This window comes from Polypterus senegalus, chromosome 3 (genome assembly GCF_016835505.1).
Source record: "Polypterus senegalus isolate Bchr_013 chromosome 3, ASM1683550v1, whole genome shotgun sequence".
In the NCBI taxonomy this organism is placed as follows: Eukaryota; Metazoa; Chordata; class Cladistia; order Polypteriformes; family Polypteridae; genus Polypterus; species Polypterus senegalus.
This window is the reverse complement of record NC_053156.1, coordinates 225,814,281-225,830,525: the sequence shown is the minus strand read 5'-3', so window position 1 is coordinate 225,830,525 and position 16,245 is coordinate 225,814,281. Positions and strand designations below refer to the sequence as shown.

The 16,245-nt window shown below is 36.1% G+C and overlaps 1 protein-coding gene across 2 annotated transcripts in view; it reads left to right on the top strand.

Moving 5' to 3' along the window:
- The window catches only part of tmem9 (transmembrane protein 9), a 50,513-nt gene that overhangs the window by 10,472 nt on the left and 23,796 nt on the right, over nt 1-16,245 (top strand). For both annotated transcript variants that reach the window (XM_039748632.1, XM_039748631.1), the window contains exon 5: nt 5,542-5,673. In XM_039748632.1, the coding sequence (XP_039604566.1) occupies nt 5,542-5,673 (132 nt within the window). The remainder of the gene's footprint in view (nt 1-5,541; nt 5,674-16,245) is intronic.

Here is a 16,245-nt window from a genome sequence, read left to right as displayed (position 1 = left end):
ATCAAAGTCGCCGTGAAAAGGCGAGTCGTAGCCCACCGTCTGAGTGTCATTTGAAAGCTTATTAGGGTACAGAGAAAAAAAAAGGCACACAGTACGGAAGAAAGCACGAAATGTCAACTTCAATCTCGAAATTTCCACTTTAATCATGTTGTTTATTTTGTCATGAAAGTAGAACATCATAAACTTCATTTTAAAATCTTTAATTAACCAGTTTCTCAAACTACATCGTAATTAAAGTAGCACTTTAAATGCTTTGTTTTATATGTGATCTTTTACGTGCTCTACAGTATCTGTGTGAATCACTACTTGCTTCTTAAACTGGCTCCGACTGGACACAGAATCCATTACATTCGTGATATTACAGCTTTCTGAATAACTAAAATACTGAGATGTATACGTGATATCATTTTCATGATGATAGGAGTTAAAGCACATTATTAAACATGTGTTTCACGGCGCAGTGATTGTGCGCGACCTTCGATGAAATTATTTATTGCAGCAGTACTCATGGGCGGCTCAATGCTTGTGGCGGCCCTGGGCAGAGGAAAAATCAGTGGCCACTTCACCCACCAATGTCAATATGGTATCTTATGCACGGTGGATGGCCACGTCCGTTGCGGACACTGCATAGCCGCCTCGTGCTCATGACACAAGCGTTTAACTTTTGTTGAAATTTGCCGCTGCGTTTTTAGCTGTGTCGTTATTTTCTCTTTCTGTTTTATATTAAATATATATTGGTGTGGCCGCCCCTGCAGTCCTTGCTTTTTTTTCTCCAAGTAACCGATCGGCACACAATCAGCTCTTTAATTGATGTTAAGCCATCTGTAAGCTTAGAGCGCTGATTCTTCAGAATGTTTAAGGAACAGTGAAATATCTTCGTAGTACATGTTTAATTATTCTATCACGCCAGTCCCAGTGAAGAATATAGACTATTTAAATGAAGTTAAAGTTTTATCTGTATAATATAATCAACATATTTTGCTGCACTTCATCTTAAAAATGATATCGTCATCATATGTAAATACGCGCTTTATAAAGTGGCTCAGGTTGTGTAATATTATAACTGTAGTGCAAGTTTACAGTGGGGTGATTGTACTTATAAGTACAAACAGTTCTACAAGGAGCAATTGATTGAGTGTGTTTATAGTTCTTGGGATGAAACTGTTTCTGAACCGCGAGGTCCATACAGGAAAGGCTTTGAAACGTTTTGCCATGGCTAAGACAGCGTGTGCTTGATACTGTATACCGATAATTTTCTTTTTGATCAGCTGCTGCTGTGATTCCCCACTCAGATACAGTGATATAAATACTCTGAGTTGTGCAGTGAGAGTAATATGGAAAAAGATGATCCGCTGTGGCAACCCTTAACAGGAGCAGCTGAAAGAAGAAGAAGAAGAAGACGGTGCAGTGAGAGTAACAACGCTAAAGCAGTTATGATATTTGGAATACTATTGCTATTCCCTGGACCATTATATTATTACAGGTTAATTATAATCAGATGCATTACACTAATAAACAATATGCGGTTAGTTTCAGTGTATTTATAAAGCCACATCAGGAAAATAAAGAGTAACTACACAGGAACAGTAGCACTGCTTTGACGCTGGGTGCCACCAGTCTGCAAAACCGAGTGGAGAACTTGCGTACGACAAGGTATGAGGTACCGTGGAAAAGTGTGTGGCTTTACGTCAAGTGTAGGTTTTATACATTGCGATTTGAACATGGAAACATTCTTACACAACATTTCTGTGCGTATGCACCGTTTATGCATGAGGCCCCTGGTCTCTACAAGAAGGAAGAAGCAAAGGATGCAGCAACCCTAAAAGAAACTCTTGAGCTGGTTTAGCCCTATTGCATACATTACATACCAGAACCAATTCTTGAAAATTTATATACATACAGTATAAATATATCTCAATATTCATTTACAGTTAGGTCCATAAATATTTGGACAGAGACAACTTTTTTCTAATTTTGGTTCTGTACATTACCACAATGAATTTTAAATGAAACAACTCAGATGCAGTTGAAGTGCAGACTTTCAGCTTTAATTCAGTGGGTTCAACAAAACGATTGCATAAAAATGTGAGGCAACTAAAGCATTTTTTAATACAATCCCTTCATTTCAGGGGCTCAAAAGTAATTGGACACATTAAATAACTGGAAATAAAATGTTCATTTCTAATACTTGTTTGAAAACCCTTTGCTGGCAATGACAGCCTGAAGTCTTGAACTCATGGACATCACCAGATGTTGGTTTTCCTCCTTTTTAATGCTCTGCCATGCCTTTACTGCCATGGCTTTCAGTTGCTATTTGTTTGTGGGCCTTTCTGTCTGAAGTTTAGTCTTCAACAAATTAAATGCATGCTCAATTGGGTTAAGATCAGGTGACTGACTTGGCCATTCAAGAATTTTCCACTTCTTTGCTTTAATAAACTCCTGGGTTGCTTTGGCTGTATGTTTTGGGTCATTGTCCAGTTGTAACATGAAATGCCGCCCAATCAATTTGACTGCATTTAGCTGGATTTGAGCAGACAGTATGTCTCTGAACACCTCAGAATTCATCCGGCTGCTTCAGTCCTGTGTCACATCATCAATAAACACTATTGTCCCAGTGCCACTGGCAGCCATGCACGCCCAAGCCATCACACTGCCTCCGCTGTGTTTTACAGATGATGTAGCATGCTTTGGATAATGAGCTGTTATACGCCTTCTCCATGCTTTTTTCTTGCCATCATTCTGGTAGAGGTTGATCTTGGTTTCATCTGTCCAAAGAATGTTTTCCCAGAACTGTGCTGGCTTTTTTAGATGTTCTTTAGAAGTCCATTCTAGCCTTTCTATTCTTGAGGCGTATGAGTGGCTTGCACCTTGCAGTGCACCCTCTGTATTTACTTTCATGCAGTCTTCTCTTTATGGTAGACTTGGATATCAATACGCCTACAACCTGGAGAGTGTTGTTCACTTGGTTGGCTGTTGTCACCATGGAAATGATTCTGCGATCATCCACCACTGTTGTCGTCTGTGGATATCCAGGTCTTTTTGCGTTGCTGACTTCACCAGTGCTTGCTTTCTTTCTCAGGATGTACCAAACTGTAGATTTTGCCACTCATAATATTTTAGCAATTTCTCGGATGGGTTTTTTCTGTTTTCGCAGCTTAAGGATGGCTTCTTTCACCTGCATGGAGAGCTCCTTTGACCGCATGTTGTCTGTTCACAACAAAATCTTCAACATGCAAGCACCACACCTCAAATCAACTCCAGGCCTTTTATCTGCTTAATTGATAATGACAGAACGACCGACTTGCCCACTCCTGCCCATGAAATAGCCTTTGAGTCAATTGTCCAATTACTTTTGAGCCCCTGAAATGAAGGGATTGTGTTAAAAAATGCTTTAGTTGCCTCACATTTTTATGCAATCGTTTTGTTCACCCCACTGAATTAAAGCTGAAAGTGAACACTTCAACTGCATCTGAGTTGTGGTAATGTACAGAACCAAAATTAGAAAAAAGTTGTCTCTGTTCAAATATTTATGGACCTAACTGTATGTTTGTTTGATAACAGGATAAGCAAACACCTTAGTGTGCTCATTTTAAGATGTCTTTTCCAATTTTGGATAGAACATATAGTTTTCCTTTGAGTGTTTTTCATGGGTAATGTCTGTGGAGGCAATGGAATCAGAAATTTTAGAAATTAATTCACCAGGATTTGTAAAAATGGTGGCTGTTAAAAATTTCCTTGTGAAACATATAATATCTTTTTCTGTAGGCAAGATTTTGGGTTTATATTTTCTTGGAAGAGAGTCATCTATACCATTCTTTTCACCCAGTCTATATGAAATGCCATATTTAAATCTATTGAAGAACAAGGTCCATGAAGCTTGCCCAGAATTAGCAGACTTCAAATAAACTACATTTTTATGATCATGAATAGGAATTTGCTACTATCCAGCTATTAACATTACTCTCACTTGATTGCTAAAAGCTCACAATTTCCAATATCATAGCATTGCTTAGTCAAAGTTAATTTTTGGTTGAAAACACACATAAATGAACATTCCCTCTGTGTGGGAATTTCTGTGACAATATGACTCACTCCCTGAAAAAACATTCACCCTGATCCAAGCTTTTCTATAATTTCCAAAAGATTATGACAACAACTTTATCTTTGTCAATATTAATTCTAGTACAGGAATTCTCATAACCCCAAAATACTACTCAGATTTGTAAAAGTCACATTTCTCTAATTTAATATACAGATTGTTATCACAAATTTTTTGGAACACTTCTCATACATGAAACACATGCAAATCTAATCCATTTGAGAAAATGTAAATGTCATCTATGTAACCGATGGTACAGATTCCTAAAACAGGTGTATAAGGACATTATTGTGATTTGTAGAGGCACCACAAAGTGAATTTGAATTTCATTACAAAAGCTGCCATTAACAAAGTTTTGAAAGATTGCTGGAGCATTATCATGTCCACATGGTGTCACCCTGTACTTATGGTGCCCAACAGAAATGTTAAACATAATTTTTCATTCATCCCTTTTCTTTATGCAGATTAAATTATAGACATTTTGAACATCAACCGTGGTGAGAATGGTAGATCCTGTGACCTGGTTTAACACGTTGACTGCCACAGTGAATACACGGAAATTTGTTCCTAATACCAATGTAAAATCAGGGTGTTATTGTAATAAGCTTATTAAATGCATTTTGTTATTGATCAAAAATTACAATAAAAAGTGTTTTCTCTATAAAAATCATATTGAATTATATTGTAGTTCCTGGAACATAAAATTCTTTATGCACATCAGCTATTTGTGCACACCAGCTGTACAATAACTCGGCTGGGCCTAACAAGTCAGATCTTGCAGATTCATTGCAGTTGAATGTCACTGTATCCATTTGAGATTTGTAGTGACGAGACGCTAATTGTTGGGAAATCTATCCAATATTTACGTGTGTTACCTACGAATATGCTTAGTCTGAAGATGGTTTTATGAGATAACTCATAGGAGGTGTCTGTCTATAGATCACCTGCTATGAGTTAATTTGAATTTCAAAGTTAATGTGTTAATAGGGAGGAGATGAGTTGAAAGGGATAAGTGTTCTTAACCTTTACAAGGGTAGTAAATTTGTTTGGCTGAAATATGCAACTTACTTTACATATTGAAAATATACTTGGTAGTATTTTTTAAATTATTTAAATAGAATGATACAAAACCAATGTTCTGCAATATATGGATCAGCTGCAATATTTTCTAGATTTTATAGAAGTGAGAGGTCTAAAGCAAGGTTTTTGACTGTTCAACATGATCTCTCAAGATCAAATTTGGCATTGGTGACACTGGGTCACAATGACCTCTGATGCCATTCTATGTGGCTTTTGTAAGTGAAGTTTCTTAGGTGACACTTTGTTTAGTGCTTAAAAAATAAATTAATAAGCTGCTCGATGTACCATTTCATATGAGATGAGTGTGTTGTTGGGTTTCTCCTTTTTCAATGCTTCCTTCTGTTGTTTCAATTTGATTTCAGGTAACAATAATCATATACTTGTCGGTGGTGGGGTCCTTGCTTCTGTACATGGCATTTTTATTAGTGATAGATCCTTTCATCCGGAAGCATGATTCCTACACTCAGCCCCTACAAAACGAGGAGGAGAATGAGGTATGCTTCAATATTAAAACAATCATTGATTTATCCTTCACTTGTGTCCATCTAGAAGTGCTATTCTATTTTAGCAAATAATACTGAATAGTAACAGTTAAAAAAGTGTGTGATTATGGCAGAGTGAGAAATCCCGTGAAGGATTTGTGCCAGCCTTTCAGCTAAATAGTGACTTGCTGACATCTTTAACTTCAAATGTGGCATAGGAGAATAATTTCACTTTTAAGCTACTCTTACCTTTGCAAATTCTAAGTAGGATCAATGTTTGATTTTTAAAGTTTCAATGGAAAAATAATTTTATAGTACCTTTCAGATGTGCAAAAGGTTTAAAATTTTAAAATTTTCTTTTTAACACAGACAGGTTTAGTACTTGCACAACAGTCAATTGGAGTTTGTGTCTCATTGAGGACAGAATTTCATTTATTCTTCTGTACATTAAGTGTTTATTGTCTGTCAAAGCCAATTTCATTACTTTTATTCTCAACTGAAGGATTAAGCTTTACTTTTAGACAAAAGTATTATTGAAATAATTCATTATGTTTTATTATTGCAGTTACTTTGCATTGTTAAAAAAACAAGCATTTGTCAGATATGGCTAGTCATTTGCAAGAAAATCAAGTGATACTTGAGGGGTTTTTATATTCCTAGTTAAACTTTTTAGGTTTTTTCAGTAAAATGTAAAGTAGCAGAAATCAGAGTAGTTTATACTACAAAGTATAACCCATAGTGTGCAAAAATCTTTATTTTCAGGAATGTTGATTCATGGGTCTTGGGGGATAGTTGGGATTCAAAGGAATATGTTAAGTTGCATAATAAGGTGTTAAGATGTCCAGCAGAGAAAATGTATGCCTCTTTAAAGTTATTTTACTTTGATCACAGTTTCATACTATTTATGCATTGCTGTATTATTTGTTTTTTTAATAATGCTTTGGAAAGTTGCAGTGCCCTTAAGATAAAATCGGGGTGGTTTCTAATGTCTTGCTTGTTTGTGCCCATTCTTCAGAAATTCTGTCATGGTGGTTTCATCACCATTGACAACTCAGACTACTATAGTGCAATGTAGAAAGAGTGGCTTTAGTGAACTTTTCAGAAAGTGGCCTTATTTAAATATACATACGTATTTTACAAGATTTCTACCCTTAGCTGCCTGTAGTGGTCTTGTTTCAACAAAAGAGACTGCTGTAGATGTAACTAATTATTAGAATGCTGCTCAGTTTGGACTGTAAAGGAAAGGTAACATTTTCTGGAAATGCCGAGGCGTACAGGTTAAGAGATGAAGAGATATAATTTACACAAACTGCAGTATTGTGGCACATTCAAGAGGATGGCAGTGATCACCTAAGTAACCTTTGGAGATAACAGTGAGGAACTGTATCCTTTACTTACTGTGAAGTCAAATTTAGTGCAGTATAAAGTTCATATTTTGAAAAATTGATGAAGGAAAATCCATTGATATTTTATCTTGAGACTTTAATTCAGGGTCACAGAAAACTAATGCTTATCTTGACATCACTGGAAGTCACATGAAGATGCTTTCCATGTTTGAAAAAACCTCAATAAGTGCTTTTTTGAAATAAACAGCAAATAATTTAATTCACAAGTATACAATTTGTTTTTAAGTTAAATAATCACTGTAATTGCTTTACTTATATAATAAATGCCTAAACACTTGCGAGTAAATGTGGTGACATATGAAGTATTGAGCAAGCTATTTCTTAAATATTAACAATTACATTAAAGAAGGAATATATCGTGGTATAAATTTTTTTTATTAACAATTACTTTTCCATTCATCCAACGATAATTTATGTTTTCTTAAATTTGTGAAAGAAAAATTTTATTAAAAAAGAAGGCATTAAACAAAATACTGATTATGCCAAGTAGTATTATTATTATTTTGGTGGTAAAAATATGAAGGTTGTTTCGGGCTACACATTGTTTGTTTTTCAAACTCTTTTTGACTTTATACAACGTATAGACATGCATGACAGTCTGTCATTTACACAAAAAATACAAATTAAAAATCCCCTTATGGGCAAGAAAACCACTGAGGCCTCATTAAGCTCTGTATTGGCTCAAAGCCTTAACTCATCTCTTTGTAAGATTTACATTTAGACTTTGCATTAATAAATTGTAATCTAAGTACAAAATTAAGTTTTTCTTTTCTACAGTCTCTTGCCTTTGGGTTACAGCTGGATGTGTAAGGCAAGATCTGACTAGCCCTTCTAAAAAGAATATAATTCAACTTTTAATTACAACCAATAAAATATGTATTGTGTATAGATACTTTCATCATGCTGCCTTGCATTTTTAAATTACTCCTAGCTCTGCTGTTGTCTCTAATATTGAAAGATTTCTTCAGTACAGGGCTGCTTTCAGATGGCCATTCACGTAAAGAAATAATCTGACTATCAAAAATGAGATGCAGTATAAGTTGATGTCCTTACATATATGGACCTATTATTGCTTTTTAAGAACATCAAAAGGTCAGTCATTCATCAGTCAAACATCACAGTGAAATCTGAGATATATCCAGCTCTTTGTTTAGGCAGAAGTAGAGACCGTCAGCAGCCATCTGCTTAGGAGGCACTGTGACATACAGTAGATCACACCAGGCCTGCCCATAGCGTGTGTGTATTGACTAGGTGAGCAAATCTGAAGAATACTTAGTTTTATTTTAGATTTTCCACTGTGTTGTTTTTATAGACACTCTTTTATATAATTGCAAGATGGTGCAAAAGGAAAAAGGAAGAAGTTTGTAATGTTAATGTTGTTCAGTTCACCTGGAATGTGAAATAAGGTCAGTTTGTATGATTAAGTTTGCCGTAGTCCACAAATTGACAAAATAGTGAGCTCAATCAATGAAACAAAGAAATTATTAAAATAAAATACTGCATGTCCATGAAATATATGAACAGTAGCTATTTCCATACATATTTTAAGGGCCTCTGAATATTTGTGGAGACTTGATAGTCACATCTAGGTATAAGTTAATTGTTACTAATTATATAAAATGTAGTCAAATTTTAGCAATTCTGGTATGATTTTACAAAATGCTTTGTAAACTTTTTTTATTTGATAAATAATTCCCCCTTAGTTAATCCTCCAGAACCATTGTTATATATTTTTGGAATAGGTAGAATTGTAAATCACAAGCAGCAGGCATAACATTTTACAAATACAGTACTTTTAACGAGTTAAAATGGAGAAAAAAAGTAAATTTGTGACAAGTCACTGGTTTATAATAGAAAAATCATTACAGCTTCAAAATATCAACTTAGCTTTTTGATGTGTTAAAATCCTACAAGTTCTGAAAGTCTGATTGATGCAGCAGAGTACTGAGCTGATGTGAAAGGTGTATTATCAAGGGATGAGTGAGACACGTTCGTTATTGATTGGTATACTTTTGCACGTTACCATTAACATACACCCGGAGGTCCTGTTCACACAATTACGTATGAATGATACCTAACTTCCAGTCTCTCTGTAGTATTCCACAGAGAATCCCATTCATGTACTGTAAGTATGAATAAGTGACGCCTACAATGCCTGTCACTCCTCAGTACCATACTTAGGGACTCTTTATCCCAGGGTGAACAAAGTCTGGGTGTCCTGAGACACACAAATGCTCATACACCTTTAGGTTATATGCCACTTACCAACCAGTGGAGTCTTAGTTCTACTGCACTTGATTTTTCTATTGTGGTGTGACCTGTCAGCCTTAATAAACCCTGTAAGAATGGGCAAATGGCAATCTCCCCAGCACCAGGTGCTCTAATATTTACTTTATTACTTTAGTTACACTAGGTATAAAGACAAAGTACAGAAATCTAAAAGCAACATTGAATTTATTAAAGTAAAATAATACTTATAGAAGAAAGTACAATAGAAAATAAAATAGATAGCAAAGTCTGGATATATATAAAGTTTTAGAAAATCAATGTCAAAGAGTGGATGTTGTCCACAGTGGCTTTTTGATTCAGCAATCATACATTTAACACACAATTTTACACAAACAATACAATACAAATCAGTCAACAATACCATTGTACTATTCATACAATTATACAAACATTGTGTTTGAAATAAAAATTCCATCCAACTGACAACATACAGTATAATGAAAGAGACAGTTTACTGTGGTTCCTTATATTAATTACAATAGCAGAAAAGGTTTGATGCAGACAGAGCATGCTTATTTTAGAAATTATTTTTTAAATACTTGCCAAATTCTGAAAAACAAATCTTGAACCCTTTATTGTAAAGAACATGTTTTTTTTCAGTTTACCATTTAGTTATGATAAGTTGTATAGGATTCTTCATGTTAAGGAAAATACAGTAAGTCTTTGTGCAAGTAATTTAGTGTAGATACTACAGCAGATTTTTTACTGTTAACTGCTGTTACTCCTACTATTGTTGTTAAAGGACTGGGAGTCATTTTTGATCCAAGTCTATGTGATATAAATGCAAAACGTTTAAACCAAAATGATATGAGCATAGAACACTCCTAAAACACTTGACATAGTGTGGTGGGCACTTGATGATAATGTTCACAAGTGGGGTTTTGTCCTAGATGCATTTTAGACTGTTTTAAATGATAATATGAAATTATGGTGTATTCATGAATTTCCTGATTTTTTTAAATTATCCATAACCACTCACTGTTAAATAACATGGGTGCCCACCTTGTCAAAAATTGACATATGTGTCTCTTAGGCTTTGCAAACAGAAAAGCACCACTAGCAACGAATGTGATGCAGCCTCGAGTGTCCTTATACAGGACTAAATAAAACAGATGCAAAATACAAATACAAATTAATTTCGAAACATCCAGATTAGAAAACAAATTCAAAACACTCAACATGGCTATTAAATGTCATGATCTCTCACAGTTTACTACAATTCCTCTCCCACAGTAAAATTTAAATTTAGTCTTTGATAGTAAAATATCTAAAAAACCAGATATGTCAGTGAAGTTCCAGCGAGTGGCTTAAAATAATTATTTCCACTCAGCATACAGATCATACATTTGAGGATGGAATGAAGCTGATTTATCTGTAACAATGCTGTTATTGTCTGGATCTGCTTAATACACTTATAGGGTGAAAAATTATTTGGAACCTAACGCACCATTATTGGAATAGTGCAGGATCCATGCAAGGCGAGGTGCCAGTCTCTCATATCCAAAATTTAAATGGAAAAAAGAAGGTAAAAATATATATCGTTCAAGTTGCAGTAATTTATATTGAAAATAGCATGCTGTACTACTGATTGAAGGTTTTGCTGATCAGAATTTTTTGCAATCAGACTATTTGTACAGCTCCCTTAGCTGCCAAGATAACCAATAGCTATAATTTCAGTTTATTTAGCTGTAGGATGCAGTTGCCATAAAAGAAAATAAATAGATGGCTAATTACCTCTTAGGCTGGTACTGTAATATTCTGTAATCTGGTGGTATAGTGATGAGCATAGGTGCCTTCTAAGCATTTGACCAGGGTTCGATTCCTAGCCAACGCACAGAGTATGATAAAGCTTAACTGCTCTGTAAATTTAATGCCCTCACTTTGGGGTGGAATGGTGTCCCTGAAGGTAAGGATCTGCACCAGTATCTGGAAGATTGTTGGTTCATATCCCTGTTACTGCCAAAACAGATCCTACTCTGTTGAGCCCTTGAACAAGGCCCTTAACCTGCAATTGCTCTGGGGTGTTGCACAATGGCTGACCCTGCGCTCTGACCCCAAGGGGTATGTAAAAATTAACAAATTCATAATTCAAGAAATTGTATAAGGCAAAATAAAGAACAAAAAACAAAACCAAACAAAAGAAAGAACAAACCAAATACAATATGCTGTATCACAGCATATTTACTTTGTGTGTTTAGAGCAAACCTAATCTTATAATATTTCTGGTCTATGGCCTGTGGAAGCTGGCCCAAACACAGACAGGTGGACACGTTCATTTCACCAACAAACATTTCACTAATTTACAATATATATCACTCACAAGTGCACCACAAAACCCCCAAAGCCCCCAAAGTCCTGGCCACACAATGCCTTACTTTCTCTTCTTCAGGCCGCCTCCTTGCCTCCTCCAGAAAGCTCAGTCCACTCTACTCCCGACTCTCGCCTCGAATGAAGGGAGGCGGCCCCTTTTATTATCACCTGGATGTGCTCCAGGTGGGTTCCAGCAATCACCCGCCGACACGCCCCTGTGTGGCGGAAGTGCCGGCTGCACCCCCAGAAGCACTCCGGGTGTCCCTGCTCTTCTTCCCCCCCAGCACTTCCTGGTGTGGTGGAAGTGCTGAGGTCCAGGGCTCCAAAGGAACCAGGGCGGTCGCCCCCAGATGGTCTGGGGAAGGCGCAAGCCATCCTCCGGTCCTCCTGGGCGTCCCGGCCGGGTCGCCACCCCAGCCACCTCTGACAAGCCCTATAACTTAACTAAAAAACTTCTTTGTTTCCTTTCTTTCTGTTAAACTATTTACCACATCAATTTCCTCTTATTTGGTCTCTTATCTTTTCTATGTAATAAACGTTAGGAAACATATTCACAAAGCCAGTAAACTGGTCTTTTTGACAGTAAATTGTGCTGAAAATAACAGTGTGCTAATAAAATAATTCAGTTATAGAAATAATGCAGAGAACAGCAAATTAGTGCTCTTCCTGAAGATTGTGTCTACATTTGTTTGTTTTAACCTTTTTATGCAGATTTAATAATGGATATTTGGATGAATAAAATGTCGGTTTTTACTATCTTATTATGCACAGGAATACCAGTTTTAAACTGTTTGATTTAAGTTTCAAAACCATTGGAGGAAGTAATGAAATATAAAACACATGGCTGCCAATAGCAATATTCACACAAGATCAATTTAATATGAAGAAAACAGCTATTGGTAACACTTTAGTTTGGATACTGCAAAGATTTATAAATTACTAACTTACTCTTATGTAACAAGAACTTAACAAAGACTCCTTTTGGTCTTAACTCTGCTTATAAAGTAGTTATCAATTTTCTGTAAAGTATGGTATATTAAGAGCCTTTGATACACTGATTAAATTCCTTATGAATATGTAGGAGTCACAAGTCTTATATTGAATTATCAAATACAAAAAAAGTATGTTTCAATTAAGTCATTTCTGACTGTCCCCAAGAGAAGTTATTTTTGTCCGCTATATTGCACTGATGAATAACCACTCAATTTATTGTTGCTTTGTAAGTGTTATTAGCACTAAAAGAAGCTTTTGTTAAGGTCTTGTTGCATAAGAATAAATGTGTAATATATGTATTTTTGCAGTACCTAAACTAGTGTTACTCAAATATGATTACAACGTGTGTACTGAGTGAAAGGAAACTAGAGTCGTAAATATCCACATACAATAAACACAAAAAAAAAATGAAAACTCAACAGACAGCCCTCCCCTGAAATTTTGTAGTTATATGTTCAGCTGTCAGGCAGTAACAATAATGGTTGCCTCACAACATCAGTGAAGAGTGTGAAAATTGATTATGAAAGATTCAGCAATGGGCCTAGACAGTTCCAAAAACTCATTCTAGGTACCCAGGAAAAAGCACACAAAAAATACAGAGAAAATGTGTAAACACCACATAAACAGCGACTGGGTCAAGTGTGAGAAAATGACATTAAGCATTATGTAAATATACAAAGTTTTAAAATAAATGGATGGAGGACAAGTTATGACTTACGACAAGTTTTAAACCACATATGAACATTTTTTTCACTCCCAATAAAAATCATCAACAAGAAAACAATGCTAAAGTTTTTGCAAAATGACACTGCATATCACCTTTCCCTGAGCCAATAATATTCCTGTTTGTAGTGCCTCACTAGCCATGATCATAAACTTTTTCAGATATTCTAACAGAGAACACCCAAGATCTATAAAACACTGGAGACCATGTTATGTCGATCCTGTGTAACATTTAAAGTCCCAAATTTACCTTCTTTCTCTCCTCATACCAAACATTATTTTTATTTACCTTTACATTGAGGTCTGAAAGAAGCGGCAAATAACAACATACATAAAGTTTTCTGTCAATGTTTTCATGTGGTATCTTCATATATGGTCCTCCCTGCGTAGAGTTTGCATGTTCTCCCCGTGTCTGCGTGGGTTTCCTCTGAATACTCTGGTTTCCTCCCACAGTCCAAAGACATGCAGGTTAGGTGGATTGGCGATTCAAAATTGTCCCTAGTGTGTGTGTGTGTGTGCCCTGCGGTGGGCCGGCACCCTGCCCGGGGTTTGTTTCCTGCCTTGCACCTGTGTTGGCTGGGATTGGCTTCAGCAGACCCCTGTGACCCTGTAGATAGGATATAGTGGGTTGGATAATGGATGGATCTTCTTATATAATACGCTACTGTGGCAGTTCGTTTGTCTGTCCAGGATTTTAAATCATCTGTAGCTCGCAAACCATTTCACCTATCGACCTGAAATTTGGTACACATACACCATGTGACGTCTACTATCCACTTTCGGGGTGATGATTTTTATTACTCTTTTTATTTTCATTTTATTGTAGAATCAACTCTTGGCAGCATGCAGCAGGGCAGCCGTGCAGCGCATGCATACGTGCATCGTTCTCATTCCCTACCACTTTCGCGGTCACTTCCCCTACCTCTTCATATCTTTAATCATTCTTGAGGCAGATTGTTGCACTTAAGTGGAAAATTAAAGAAAGTATACTAAGTAATTGCAACACAAAAACTAACTTAATCAGTTATAACGTGAAAAGATGCCAACGGAAGAAGAGAAGCAGCGGGCCGCTAGGGTGGAGAAAAGAAGAGCTGCTCAGGAAGCAGCAAGCGCATCAACCTCTGAGCAAAAGAATGCTAAACAGAGACAGACAAAGAGTATGAAAACTATGAATGCTCAAGTCAAGCGTATTCGTGCAGTGTGCCATTACTGGTTAATAATAATTGGTATTACTATTACTAATTGTTGAGTTATTAATTATTAGTAATTACCATTTCAATTGTATATTTGGTAAATAATATTTAAAACCTCTTGTTCATCAGATGCAAGGATGGAACCAACCTAGGATAAGACATCTGGTCATCACAGGGTACACACAAATAAACCCTTGCAATGGCTCATACAAGGCCAGTGTACTTTATTGTATACAAGAAAACTCATCAGTAACTTTTGAAATAGTTACAGCATGCTGTTAGGTTGAAAAGAATAATGCTTGTGCAGCATCTGATATCTGTTTAATGCTGGCCTTGACTATACTGTTAAAATCAGTTTTGCTTTAATGTTCATCAAACTTTGATTGGTGAATTTTTTTACAGGATCTCTAGGAGCAACTTTAGATTCACTCATTTTGCCCAATAGTATTTGCATCCAAGACACTGTATTTAAATTGGGGAGGGCAAAAGGAGGTTTACAGTTGTGAGTGCATGAAGCTGGCAATTTTAGCATTTATGAGATCGTACCCAAGTGCACTGTGCCACTGTGACATTGTTTATAGTTAATACAGTTAAAAAAGCTATTGTAATAATCATTGGTCCACCCCTGCATTGTGTATCTGTTGTATTTATGTTAATGTGCAAATATTTATATATCATTTTGTCATCCTAATCTATCAATAATCTATTTCACACATGCAAAGTATCCTAGGAATTTACCAGTAAATTTGACAGTCCATTGTACATGTCAAAGTCAAACTGGCAGTTTCCTAGGTCAAGACATCATATAATTCCTGGAATATTTCCTGTTTAGTGTACATAAGAACAACGCCAAAAAAAAAAAAAATCAGTTTTAAACATGCAACAGTCTCAGCATCAAGACCTTAATTGTAAAGTATCTGCCACTCTGTGTGAGATGTTTTGAGAAGGTCTCATATTCAGACCTTGCTAGAATAAAATTTTGCTTCCACTAATCTCCAATCCCCTGACAAAGCTGTTTGGGGTAATGTCAACTGGGACACTACCACACAGTAAACAGGCTATTGTGATAATCTATACTATGCTACTAGCACATTGCCTTGTCATGCTTCGCCAGAAGAATCCTAATCCATCCACCATAACAAAATGGGAAAGGGATGTCCTGTTATAATTAATGTTAAAAGTGAAAAAAATAACCTATGAGGAAAAGTCCAGATGTTCTTTAAAATCTGGCAGGAATGTATTAATGATGTACTTGATGAATTAAGCAGGCTGATCCTCTGCTAATTTTCTGGATACATTACTTCGTATTCTATGTGTTTTTTTTATGGCAAGTGCAGGGGCTACTTGATCTACTGATATAAAAAATGTCTTATTACATTGTAACTTACTCACTAATGTTAAAAAAGGAATCACAGCATCTTTGTTTATTAAAAGCTAAGGTTCATGTAAGTAAACCAAACATAAGAGACCAGGGTAATGATTAATGGAACTCATAATTTTATCATTAACATGGCCATGTTTGGGCAACACAGTGGTACGGTGACAGCAATGCTGCCTTACAACACAGAGTTGGAGGATACTGTCCAAGGTCCCCTCTGCATGGATTGGCAATGCTAAATTGGGCCGAGTTTGTGATCACCTTGCATTGGAATTGTGCCCTCTCTAGAGAC